Source organism: Cebus imitator, unplaced genomic scaffold (assembly GCF_001604975.1).
Source record: "Cebus imitator isolate Cc_AM_T3 unplaced genomic scaffold, Cebus_imitator-1.0 Scaffold642, whole genome shotgun sequence".
Taxonomy (NCBI): Eukaryota; Metazoa; Chordata; class Mammalia; order Primates; family Cebidae; genus Cebus; species Cebus imitator.
In genome coordinates, this window is record NW_016107957.1 from 94,584 (window position 1) to 106,899 (window position 12,316).

Below are 12,316 nucleotides of genomic sequence, written 5' to 3' on the forward strand. Positions count from 1 at the left end.
TTTTAGTAGAGACGGGGTTTCACCATGTTGACCAGGATGGTCTCGATCTCTTGACCTTGTGATCCACCCACCTCAGCCTCCCAAAGTGCTGGGATTACAGGCTTGAGCCACCGCGCCCGGCCGGTTATTTTTGAATATGTTGTGCAGATGTGTGACCTTTGAAGATGGGCTTGTTTCACCCACCATTGAAATCCATCCGGGTTGTTGCATGTATCAGTGGTGTTCTTTTTGGCCGGGCACAGTGGCTTATACCTGCAATCCCAATACTTTGGGAGGCTGAGGTAGGAGGACTACCTGAGTCCGAGAGTTTGAGACCAGCCTGAGCAATATAGTGAAACCTCGTCTCTATAACAAATAAAAAACTAGCTTGTACCAGCTACTCAAGAAGCTGAGGTAGGAAGATTGCTTGAGTTCAGGAGGCAGAGACTATAATGGCCATGATCACCCCACTGCACCCTAGCTTGGGCAAAAAAAAAAAAAAGTGGTCTTTCTTATTGCTGAGTAGTATTCCAGGCTATAGATATACCACTGTTTGTTTAACCTTTCACCTATTAAAAGGCATTTTGGGAGTTTCAAAGGTTCTTTTAAGGTTCTAGCAATCACATATTCCATGTGATTCAGTTTATAGAAACACTGCAGACCTCATTGATCTCCATGTTTGATGCAGCTGGCTAGGTAGGTGTTCCTTTCGTTCCTTATAGTCAAGCTTCTGAGTTGAATGTGGTTCAGAATGTGGTGGTCCATTTGTATCCAAGTATTGAATTGAATCGTATCATTTGTATCTGTCAGTATTTTAAACTCATTGAACTCACTGATTTCAACCAAAGGTCATTGATCCTCTAGGGACTTCTATTTGCTTTGCAGGGGAGTACCAACATATCTCTAGTTGTGGTGATGGTTAAATTAATAGTCTTAATACTTGGAAAGAGAAAGACCCAAATTCAAGTCTCAGTATTACCACTTACTACCTCCAGTCTTAGAGAGGTTACCTACTTGAGCCTACTTTATCTCATTTGTAAAATACAAATAGTACTAACCCTGTCTCCTAGGGTTACTGTGAGGATCACATGAGATAACATAGGAAAACACACAAATGTTATTGTCATATTAATAGAAATAGATTACCCTTCACTAGTGTTTTAGAAAGAGCAGCAGCAGTTTTATAATCAAGATGAGTAGTTTCAGGTTGTAGTACCCTTGGGTAAAAATATGTATACATATTTTATATATATATATTTAGATTTAGATGCAGTTTTACAAACTGTGACAAAAGAACACAAAAGAACAGGGAAGGCAAGAGGTATTTCTGTGTGCTGTGATGGATGGCCTGTGTTGAAAACACAATACCAATTAGCAGATATGAGAAGAAATCATTTAAATCAACAATGTCTGTAGCAGGCTGCCCATCTGCTTCCTGTTAACTAGCCCTTCCTTTTTCAAACTGTCTTCCTTCGGTTTCCATGACCCTGTTCTCTCCTGTTTCTCCTCCTGGCTTATCATCATCATTTTCTTGGCCCTTAAATATAAGTTTCCCTAAGGATCATCTCTGTACTTCTCTTTCCATGACTTCTTCCCTGGCAGTATCATGCCTTTACTTCATTCCTCAAAGGCTACATCTGTGTCTCTAACCCTGAACTCCCTCATTTCCATCCTGCTGGCTGGACAACTCTATGTCAACTCAGTATTTCCAAGGCTGAAGTCATTTTTTCTTCCTAAGATGGCCCTTCTTTTCAAGTTTGCTATTTCTATCTCACAGCCCCAGCATCTTCTCATCCCTCTGCCTCTAAATGTAGAATAGTCCTCAAGCATTCTTCTTCCTTTGCCACCTCCTACCTGCCACAAATCTAATCATGTTGTTGACTCTGACACAGAATCTCCAATCTCCTCTTTCCTTTCCATTTCAGGTCTGCACCTTCAGCTTTTTTTGTGGGTGTGGGGGAGACAAACTCTTGCTCTGTCTCCTAGGCTGGAGTGCAGTGTTATGATCATGGCTCACTCTGCCTCCTGGGCTCATGTGGTCCTCCCACCTCAGCCTCACGAATAGCTGGGACCACAGGCATGAGTCACCATGTCCAACTAATTTTTTATTTTGTGTAGAGACACAATCTCCGTATGTTGCCCAAGCTGGTCTCGAATTCCTAGGCTTAAGCAGTCCTCCTGTTTCGGCTCCTCCATAGTATTGAGATTACAGGCATGAGCCACCTGGCCCACCCGTAGCTTTTTCACTAAACTCCACTCTTCTCCCACTATACCCACAGCCCATTCACCCTGCCTCACCTTTGTCACATCCATTTTCCATGGCTCTTTTTAGGTTCTTCCAATTTAATGTTCTGTGTTGCTTTCCTTTCATGTAAAGCCCAGATGATTGGTCTAATATAAAATCTGTGCTCGTACCTCAAACTGCTTTTTTTCTTAACCTAAGACGTCATAACTTTGATAAAAGTGCTTTTTAAATATTTACATACTCCTGATGAACCGAAAGGAAGTAATATAAAAAAGCTTTTTTTCCAGAATTTCATAATATTTTGCTTTTCTCATGATAGTTTTCTATGTCATTAATTATCTGCATACTTTTTTCTATGCTGGTCCCATGTATGATTTCTCCTAATATTTCCACAGAATTGCATATGGCCAATATCTACTTATTGAATGAATGATTGTTCCTATGTTAGAAACTCAATTCTTGCTTGACCCATGCATTCAACCAGCATTTATTGAGTACCTTATTATGGGTCAAGTACTTGGAGGCATTGGGGATAAAATAGGCACAGTCTCGGCCTTCACAGAACTTACATTATAGTAGGAATCCTAAAGATGTTACCGCTGGATTATTTATGACTGACCTTAGGTATTTTTTGCTTATGTCTCAAGCAAAGTTATCAGGCACTTCATTTAAGAGTGTATTAAAAATTAAATCAAATAATTATATTCTGATTGCCTGAAGGATACGGAATTTACTTGTTTAGTGAAGTGAGAAGTTTATATCAGAAAAGGAAAACACAGGTAAGTTTACACAGGGGCTTCCCAAGGGGAAGAAGCAGTTGGTGGGGAGGTAAAAGAGAGTGAGGATATCAAGCTATTGAGGTCACCGCCAGTCAGTCATTTCTTCTCGGCCAGGCAATTCCATGAAACTAACATAATGTGCTCTTGAATTTTACACAGATGGCAATCAGGAGTTATTTCCCTGTGAAGTCTGTGGAAGACGCTTTGCAGCAGATGTTCTGGTAAACATAAAGACATTTTGTAGATGTGTTTCGTTGGACTTAAATGAACTGTCAAGTCAGTGAGGAGGCGGCAGTGCAAAGATTAAAGACAGATGTGGAGGAGAAGCCAGGGAAGAGGAAAAGTATATAATCTATGGCTGGTGGGCCCAGAGAACACTGAGGCAGATTGATGCTGCCTCATTCAAAAGCGACCCTGTTAAACATGGTCCTCCTGAAATGATGCCAGATGGAAGTATCTTGGCATCGTCAATGATCCCTTGAGAGGTTTTGGCTCTTCCGCCTTTTCTTTAAGCATCAAAAATTCAAATTTCAAGGCCAAAGCACCAGGGAAATTAGCTAGTCAAGAGGAATGAGCATTGAATTTCGGACATCTGGAAACTTGGCTTTTAGCCGCAAATTTGTCACTAATCCTGACAAGTCCTTTAACCTTCCTGTTTTCTGCTTTGCCACGTATACAGAATCTTCTAATTTCAGGGTTTTTATACCAGTTGAACAAAATGATACATGGATATGAGGCCTGTTCCAAGATCTAATTGTCCAGATTCAAGCTAACTACATGTCAAGTCCCTTGATTGATGGCTATAAAGTTGAATAAAAGCTTGATTTGTTTCAAAATTAGGGAATCAAATAGGTGGTATGCCCCAATAATATACAGGGGTCCCCAAGAAAGATGGTTTTTTCAGAAAGAAAATCTAAGAGGGTAATTCAGCTGTCAGTCAGGACATTTTAGATCAAGGAGACATATGGAACTTAAAGGATGTGGACTGGAAGCCTGACTACATTTTGGGAAAAGACTATAAAATGAGGTTGGAGGTTTTATTTTTCTGGGGAATTTAAAAAATGAAACAGCTGTCTTTTAGTTAACTGTGGTTAGAGCTTCCTGAAACTGGAGGGAGAGCTTGCAGAGCTGGTTGTGGCCCTGTAGCCCACCAGTGTGTGTCATTGGTTTTGCCAGCCTGGAGCTGCACCCCCTGACAATCAGTTTGAGAACTGAGAGCTTCCGTTTGCAGAGGGATCTCTAAATGTCAAGTCCCTCTTGGACACTTTTGAGTTTCATTCCTAATCCTATTTCTAGGGTATTGATCAAATGATTTGATCTTTCTCTCTTTTTTAGTTTAAAATCGGATGGCTTGTTCTTAGCCAGGTGCAATGATTTTCACAGAGCTTGTATTTTGTGGGGTCTGACAAAGCTACTGTGTCAATGGCAGCTATTACATGTCACATATACATCAAGGGAGAGGGCAAAGGTCCCATAGTGGCACAATAGCACATTTCATACAGGTGGTGCACAGGCAAAGCTCTGCATGTTAGCTCCTCAGTTTTTGTATCAGAAATGTTGATGCTTAAAGGACTACTGGTTGGAGTAAACAGCATACTGTCCACATTTGAGTTAAATATATAAACCCAAATGTGAAGTCTCTTTAACTATAAGGCATTTTACTGTCTGTGCTCAAACACAGTATCTAGTTATATGTAACACGAATGAGAAGAGCAGATGGATTTGCTCTGCTGTGATCTGTTAGAGAATGAACTAGGTTCTGAGGAGCAACGCAGTCCCGTAGTGGAGGCTGTCTAGGTACACCTAGTGTTAAAAACTGCGATTGTGCACTTAAAAAATTCCAATCCCCACCCTTTGTTTTCTAGAAAAGGCATGGACCAATATGTAAAAAACTCTTCAACAAAAAGCGTAAACCTTTCAATTCTTTGAAGCAAAGATTACAGGGCACTGACATTCCTATTGTGAAGAAGACTCCACAATCTAAGGTACTCCTGATATCTTCTTTATTGTTTGTTATTACATTCTGTGGTACTCTGAGGCCTATTTCTGGGATTTCTGGTTTCATTTTTGCTTGCTAATGCCATAATGTAATGTAACTATAATCCACCTTTACTGTTTTCTTTATGATCTTGCTCACTTAGATTTTCAAATATATTTCAGATATTTTCCAGATATAGCAAAAAATAATCTTGTTCATGTTTTCAGTAGAGTGGCTCTAAATCTAGCAATTAACTTGAGAAGAAAGTCACTTTTAACCTTACATTTGTCTTTCTTTAAAGTTTTATAGTTTCTTTATTTTTCTGATTTTTCTTTTGTGTTTTCCCTCACTGTTGGAGCTTGCAAATTATATTACTGTATTTTCCAAACCTCTTTTAGTAGTGCTTTTGAGAATCAAACTCTTCTTTTCTCCAATTTTCACAGTCCTGTTTCCTCTGAATTCAAATTCCAGCTTTAAAAAAAAAAAAATTGTATTGGAGAGGTATATAGTCTAGGGTGTTATTTGTTGGTTTTATTTTTTCCAGTCTCCACCTGTGAGGAAGTCTAACTGGAGACAACAACACGAAGACTTTATTAATGCGATCCAATCAGCAAAGCAGTGTATGCTAGCCATTAAAGAAGGCCGACCCCTCCCACCTCCACCTCCTCCATCCTTGAACCCAGGTGTGTGGATATTTTGGGTTGCTTTTGAGGCTGTGCTTGACTTTTGACCAAATCATCATGCCCTATATGTACTCTGAAATTGGCAATAACAATTATATAGAAGTAATTTTATTAATTATATAAAAGTAAACATCCTATTTTTTTTTTTAATTCTACATAAAGATTCTGTGTTTCTTTCTAACTCTGTCTCAATGTGAGAACACCATGGTAGTTATGCTGTAGTATTACCTAACTCCAAGGGACACCATACACCTCATAGCTGATGCACATGGAGCTATGCAGAGCAACCCAAACAATTCTGCAAAAGCCCCATTGTGTCAGATACCCACAGCTCTTTTTTTTTTTTCCATGTAAAATTCCCAAAACAGGAAATTTGGCATTTTAACCATTTGAAGCTGTACAATTTAGTGGCTCACAGTTTTTTTACTGAAAACATTTTATTTTGAAAATTTAAAAATCTGCAGAAAGAGGAAGGAATAGTACAGATGCCCTCCACTGAAATTTGGCAATTGTTGATATTGTTGCCATAATTTCTCTCTCTCTTCTTTTCTTTGGCAGATCCATTTAAAAGTCAGTTCTAAGCATCATTAGTGCTTTATCTTTAGCCATTTTAGTATGCATCTCTTCAGTATCAGTTCATTTTCCTGCATAATCACAATACTATTATCACACCTGATATATATTAATGTTTTCCAATTACCTTAAGAATATTTTTTAAAGCTTTCTTCTCACCCATATTCAGCCACAGTCCAGGCTCCAATCACAGTATACATATTGCCTTTTGCTGTCTCTTCAGTCTTTATTAAATCTTGAACAATACCCCTACCAGGCTATTTATCTTTTAGAGTGTCTCATGTTCTGTATTTCTCTAGTTACTTAATCATATTGTTTAACTTTTTCCTCTATCTCATCTTTCTGTAAGCTGGTAGTTAAGGTTAGAAGCTCAATGAGATTAAAATAACTATTAATATAAGATCATTAATATATCAACAGTAATCTTATCAGAAACAATATATGATTTGCAAATATTTTCTCCAATTCTGTGGACTGTTTTTTCTCTATCTTGATAATGGCCTTTAATATACAAAAGTTTTTAATTGTGATTATGTCCAGTGTATCTGTTTTTTCTTTTGTTGCCTGTGCTTTTGATGACATACCCAGAAATTAATCACCAAATCTACATTGTGAAGCTTGCCCATGCGTTCTCTTTTAGTTTTAGCTCTTATGTTTAGATTTTTCAAATCAGTTTTGAGTTAATTTTTGTGTGTAATATAAGTTTCCAACATCATTTTTTGCATGTGGATAGCCAGTTATCTCAGCACCATTTGTTAAAAAGACTTTCCTTTCTCCACTGAATAATCTTGCCATCATTATCAAAAGTTACTTGACCATATGTTTGAGGATTTATTTCTGGGCTCTCTGTTCTATTCCATCGATCTCTATGGCTGTCTTTATGCCAGTACTAAGTTGCTTTGATTACTGTAGCATTCTAGCAACTTTTGACATCAGGAAGTTTGAGTCCTGCAAGATACAGTCAAGATTGTTTTGGCTGTTTTGGGTCCTTTGGGATTCCATATGAATTTTAAGACTTTTGTGCTATTTATGTAAAAATATTATATTGAGATTTTTGTTAGGGATTGCATTGAATCTATAGAATGTTTTGAGAAGTATTGTTATCTTAATAATATTAAGTTTTCCAATCCATGAACATGAGATGTCTCTCTATTACTTACATCTTTTATTTCTTTTAGCAAAATATTGTAGTTTTCAATGTACAAGTCTTTCTCCTCATTGGTTAAATTTATTTCTAATTATTTTATTCATTTTAACATTATTATAAATGGAATTGTTAACTTTCTTCTCAGATTATTCATTTTCAGTGTGTAAAAATGTAACATCTTTGTATGTTGACTTTGTATCCTATAACTCATGCTGAATTCATTTATAATATTATTTCTGATAGTTTTTTGTGGAATTTATAGGATTTTCTACAATAAGATTATGTCATCTGAAACAGAGATAATTTTACTTCTCCCTTCCCAATTAATAGGTCTTGTATTTGTTTTTCATGCCTAAATAACTTTTAGTACTATATTGAATAGGAGTGGCAAAAGTAGACATCCTTGTCTTGTGTTTTCCATTAAGAATTATATCAGCTATGGGTTACATGTTACTTTTTAAAGCATAAATAACAGCATATAGTGGGTATTATAACATGGAAGTGAAATGTATGAAAACATTAGCACAAGGTTGAGTAAGGAAAATGGACATATACCGCAATGGTCTTACATTATATGTGAATAAGTATAGTGTCATTTAAAGGTAGACAATTGTATGGTAAAGATACCTATTGTAAACTCTAGAGTAACCACTAAACAAAATGTGATATAACTAATAAGACAATACATGGAGTAGAGATAAAAATGTAAAAAAAATTCAATCCAAAGGAGGAAAAAGGAACAAATAAGAGGTGGGATAAATACAAATAACAAGATTGTAGACTTAAACCTAACCATATGCATAATTGTATATTAATGGCCTACACACTCCATATAAAAGACAGAAATTGTCAAACAGAATAATAAAGCAAGACCCAACTATAAGTCTTCCATAAGAAAAACATAAGAAAAACATGTTCGTATAAAGCACAAATAAGTAAGAGCATGGGAAAAGATATACACGCAGACAATTATCATAAAGCTAGAATGACTATATTAATATAGCACAAACTAAACTGTGGAGCAAGTATTAACAGATGATGATTCCAAAGATAAGTACATCAAGAGGACCTATCAGTTCTAAATGTTTATGTACCTAGTAGCAGAGCTTCTAAGAATACGAAACAAAAACTGACAAAGCTGAAAGGAGAAGCAGAGAAACTCACAATTATATTTGGAGATTTTATCACTCCTCTCTTAGTAACTGATAGAATATACAGCAGGAAAATCAGTACAGATATAGAAAAGTTTAACAACAGTAACCAATTAGACCTAATTGACATTTATACTTATCCTATGACACATACCCACAGCAGAAGACACAATGTTTTCAAGTATACATGGAATAGTCACCCAAGAGAGACTATATACAGGACCACAAAGCAGGTCTCAAATTTAGAAGTGAAATCATACATAATATGTTATCTGGATGGAAGAGAATTAAATTAGAAATGTATGACAAAAATATATCTAGAAAATTTCTGAATATTTGGAAATCAACAAGTCATTTCTAAATAACCCATAGATCTAAGAAGAAATCACAAGAGAAATTACAAAATATTTTTAACAGAATGATAGTGAAAACATCTAACTTTGTGGGATTCAGCTCAATTCATTCCTAGAGGGAATTTTATAGCTTTAAATGTTTACATTAGAAAAGGTTTAGTTCAATTATCTTAAACATTCTCTTTAAAAGATTAGAAAAAGAACAAATGAGACTAAATTAAATCAAAAGAAGAAAATGATGTGATTCATCAAATTAACAAAATATTTTTTAAAGCGTATCATCTCAATAGAGAAAAAGCCTTTTACAAGGTGTAACACCTTACATGTTAAAAACAATATAAAAAACAAAACAAAACTTCTCGACAAGATAGAATTGGAAGGGAATTTCCTCCATAAAGATCATCTTTGAGAAATGTACAGCTAACTAACATCATACTGAATAGTGAAAAACTGAACACTTTCTTACAGAGATCGGGAAAAAAAGCAAGGATATTCGTTCTGACAACTTCTATTCAATACCGTACTATTGATAATGCTCAGTGTAATAAGGTGAAAAATCAATTAAAAGGATCTACAGGCCAGGAGTGGTGGCTCATGCCTATAATCCCAGCACTTTGGGAGGCTGAGGCGGGTGGGTCACCTGGGGTCAGGAGTTTGAGGCTAGCCTGGCCAACATAGTGAAACCTCATCTCTTAAAAAAAATAATAATAATAAAAAGGAACTACAAAAAAGCTACTGCAATTAAAGTGAACTTAACAAAGTTTCAGGATATAAGATATATACAAGTGAGTTTTAGTTCTGTATACTAGGCATAAACAATTAAAAAATGAAATTTAAGGCTGGGCACAGTGGCTAATGCCTGTAATCCCAGCACTTTGGGAGGCTAAGGTGGGTGGATCAGGAATTCAGGAGTTCAAAACCAGCTTGGCCAAGATGGTGAAACCCTGTCTCTACTAAAAAAAAAAAAAAAAAAAATTAGCTGGGCACTGTGGTGGACACCTGTAATCCCAGCTATTCGGGAGGCAGAGGCAGGGGAATTGCTTGAACCTGGGAGATGGATGTTGCAGTGAGCTGAGATTTACCATTTTTCTGGTTGGGAAGACTCAAGATTCTGTTATGATGTCAATTCTAACCAAATTAACATATGTTCAATGTAATTCTAATAGAAATATGTAGAATTTATTTTTGCTGGGTAGAAAATTGACTACCTGGCTGGGTATGGTGGCTTACACCTGTAATCCCAGCACTTTGGGAGGCCAAGGCAGGTGAATCACTTGAGGTCAAGAGTTCAAGACCAGCCTGGTCAACACAGTGAAATATCATCTCTACTAAAAATACAAAAAATTAGCTGGACGTGGTGGTGGGCACCAGTAATCCCTGCTACTTGGCAGGCTGAGGCAGGAGAATCACTTGAACCTGGGAGGCGGAGGTTGCAGTGAGCTGAGGTCACGCCATTGCACTCCAGTCTGAGTGACAAGAGCGAAGCTGCATCTCAAAAAAATAAAAAAATAAAAAGAAGAAGGAATTGACTAGCTGATTCAAAACTCTTATGGAAATGGAAAGGATCTGGAATAGGCAAGATAGTTTTTTAAAAAGCACAAAGTTGGAGTATTTACATTACCTGATGTCAATACTTATTATAACATGACAGTGATCGCGACAACTTGGTATTGGTGTATCAATTTAACAGAAAATAGAATCTAGATATAGGCACCCCCATCTGTGGGTAATTGATTTTCTTAAAAGATGCCAAGGTAATTTACTGGGGGAAAGGCTAGTCTTGGCAACAGATAATAGTGGAACAACTGGATATCCATATGGAAAAGTAAACCTTGATTCTTGTACCATTGTCTTAGTTCATTTGTGTTGCTATAAAGTAACACCTGAGACGGTGTAATTTATAAAGAAAAGAAGTTTATTTGGCTCACAGTTGCAGGTTGTACAAGAAGCATGGCACTGGCATCTGCTTCTCTTGAGGATTTGAGGAAGTCTACAATCAAGATGGAAGGTGAAGGGAAGCAGGCATCACATGTCAAGAAAGAAAGCAAGAGGGAGGGGAAGGAGGTGGGAAGGAGGTGTGATAGGCTCTTTTTTTTTTTTTTTTTTTTTTGAGAGGGAGTCTCACTCTAACGCCCAGGCTGGAATGCAGTGGCAACCTTGCAGGCTCAAGCCATTCTCCCACCTCAGCCCCCTAAGTAGCTGGGACCATAGATGCATGCCCAGCTAATTTTTTTATATTTTTGGTAGAGGTGGGGTTTCTCCATGTTGCCCAGGCTGGTCTCAAATTCCTGAGCTCAAGCACTCCACCTGCCTCAGCCTCTCAAAGTGCTGGGATTACAGGCATGAGCCCTAGCCCAGCCCAGGCTCTTCTTAACAATAAGTTATGATGGGAGCTAATAGAGCAAGAACTCACTCCTTACCAAAAGGACAGCACCAAGCTGTTAATAAGAGATCTACCCCCATGATCCAAACACCTCCCACTAGGCCTGCCTCCAACACTGAAGATAAATTTCAGCATAAGATTTGAAGGGGACAATATCTAAGCTATATTAACCATATATAAAAATTCATTCAAAAAGGATCATTGACCTAATGTAATTGTTACAACTAAAGTTCAACAAAGATTTCCCAGGGAGGACACAAAATCCACTAATATATATATTTTTTTAATTAGTAAATTGGGCCTTACCAAAATTAAAAATTTCAGTTGGACGCTTAAGAAAATGGATTGGATCTGAGGAAATGATCAATATAGAAAAAAAAAATGGAAAGGCAAGTTACAGACTGGGAGAAAATATTCATAATATGTATATCTGACAAGGAACTCATATCAAGAACATATAAAGAACTCTGAAAACTCAATAATAAGGAGCCAGCCCAATCAGAGAAGCTCAAGAGATGTATTTGAACAGACATATCACAAAATAATAGGCAATAAGCACATGAAAAGATACTCAACATCATTTTCATTAGGAAAATGCAAATTAAAAACCATAATGAGATACCACTACACATCCACTTCAGTGGCTAAAATTAGAAACTTGACAATACAATACCTGCAATCCCAGCACTTTGGGAGGCCGAGGTTAGGCAGATTATCTTGAGGCCGGGAGCTCAAGACCAGCCTGGCCAACATGGCAAAACTCTGTCTGTCTTAAAAATACAAAAAAATTAGCTGGGCATGGTGGCTCGCTCCTATAATTCCAGCTACTTGGGAGCTGAGGCATGATAATCATTTGAACCCGGAGGCAGAGTTTGCAGTGAGCAGAGATTGTGCTACTGCACGCCAGCCTGGGTGACAGAGCAAGACTCTGTCTCAAAAACGAAAAAAGAAGAGCGATGCTATAAGTGTTTGCTATGATGTAGACCAACTGGAAGTCTATACACTGCTGATAGAAATACAGAATAGTACAACCACTTTACACTGG

The 12,316-nt window shown here is 37.2% G+C and overlaps 1 protein-coding gene across 1 annotated transcript in view; it reads left to right on the forward strand.

Moving 5' to 3' along the window:
- Positions 1-12,316, forward strand: part of ZC2HC1B (zinc finger C2HC-type containing 1B) — a 66,122-nt gene that overhangs the window by 9,751 nt on the left and 44,055 nt on the right. Inside the window, exons 2-4 of the mRNA XM_017517742.1 lie at positions 3,163-3,224; positions 4,869-4,988; positions 5,526-5,664. Coding sequence (XP_017373231.1) covers positions 3,163-3,224; positions 4,869-4,988; positions 5,526-5,664 — 321 coding nt within the window. The remainder of the gene's footprint in view (positions 1-3,162; positions 3,225-4,868; positions 4,989-5,525; positions 5,665-12,316) is intronic.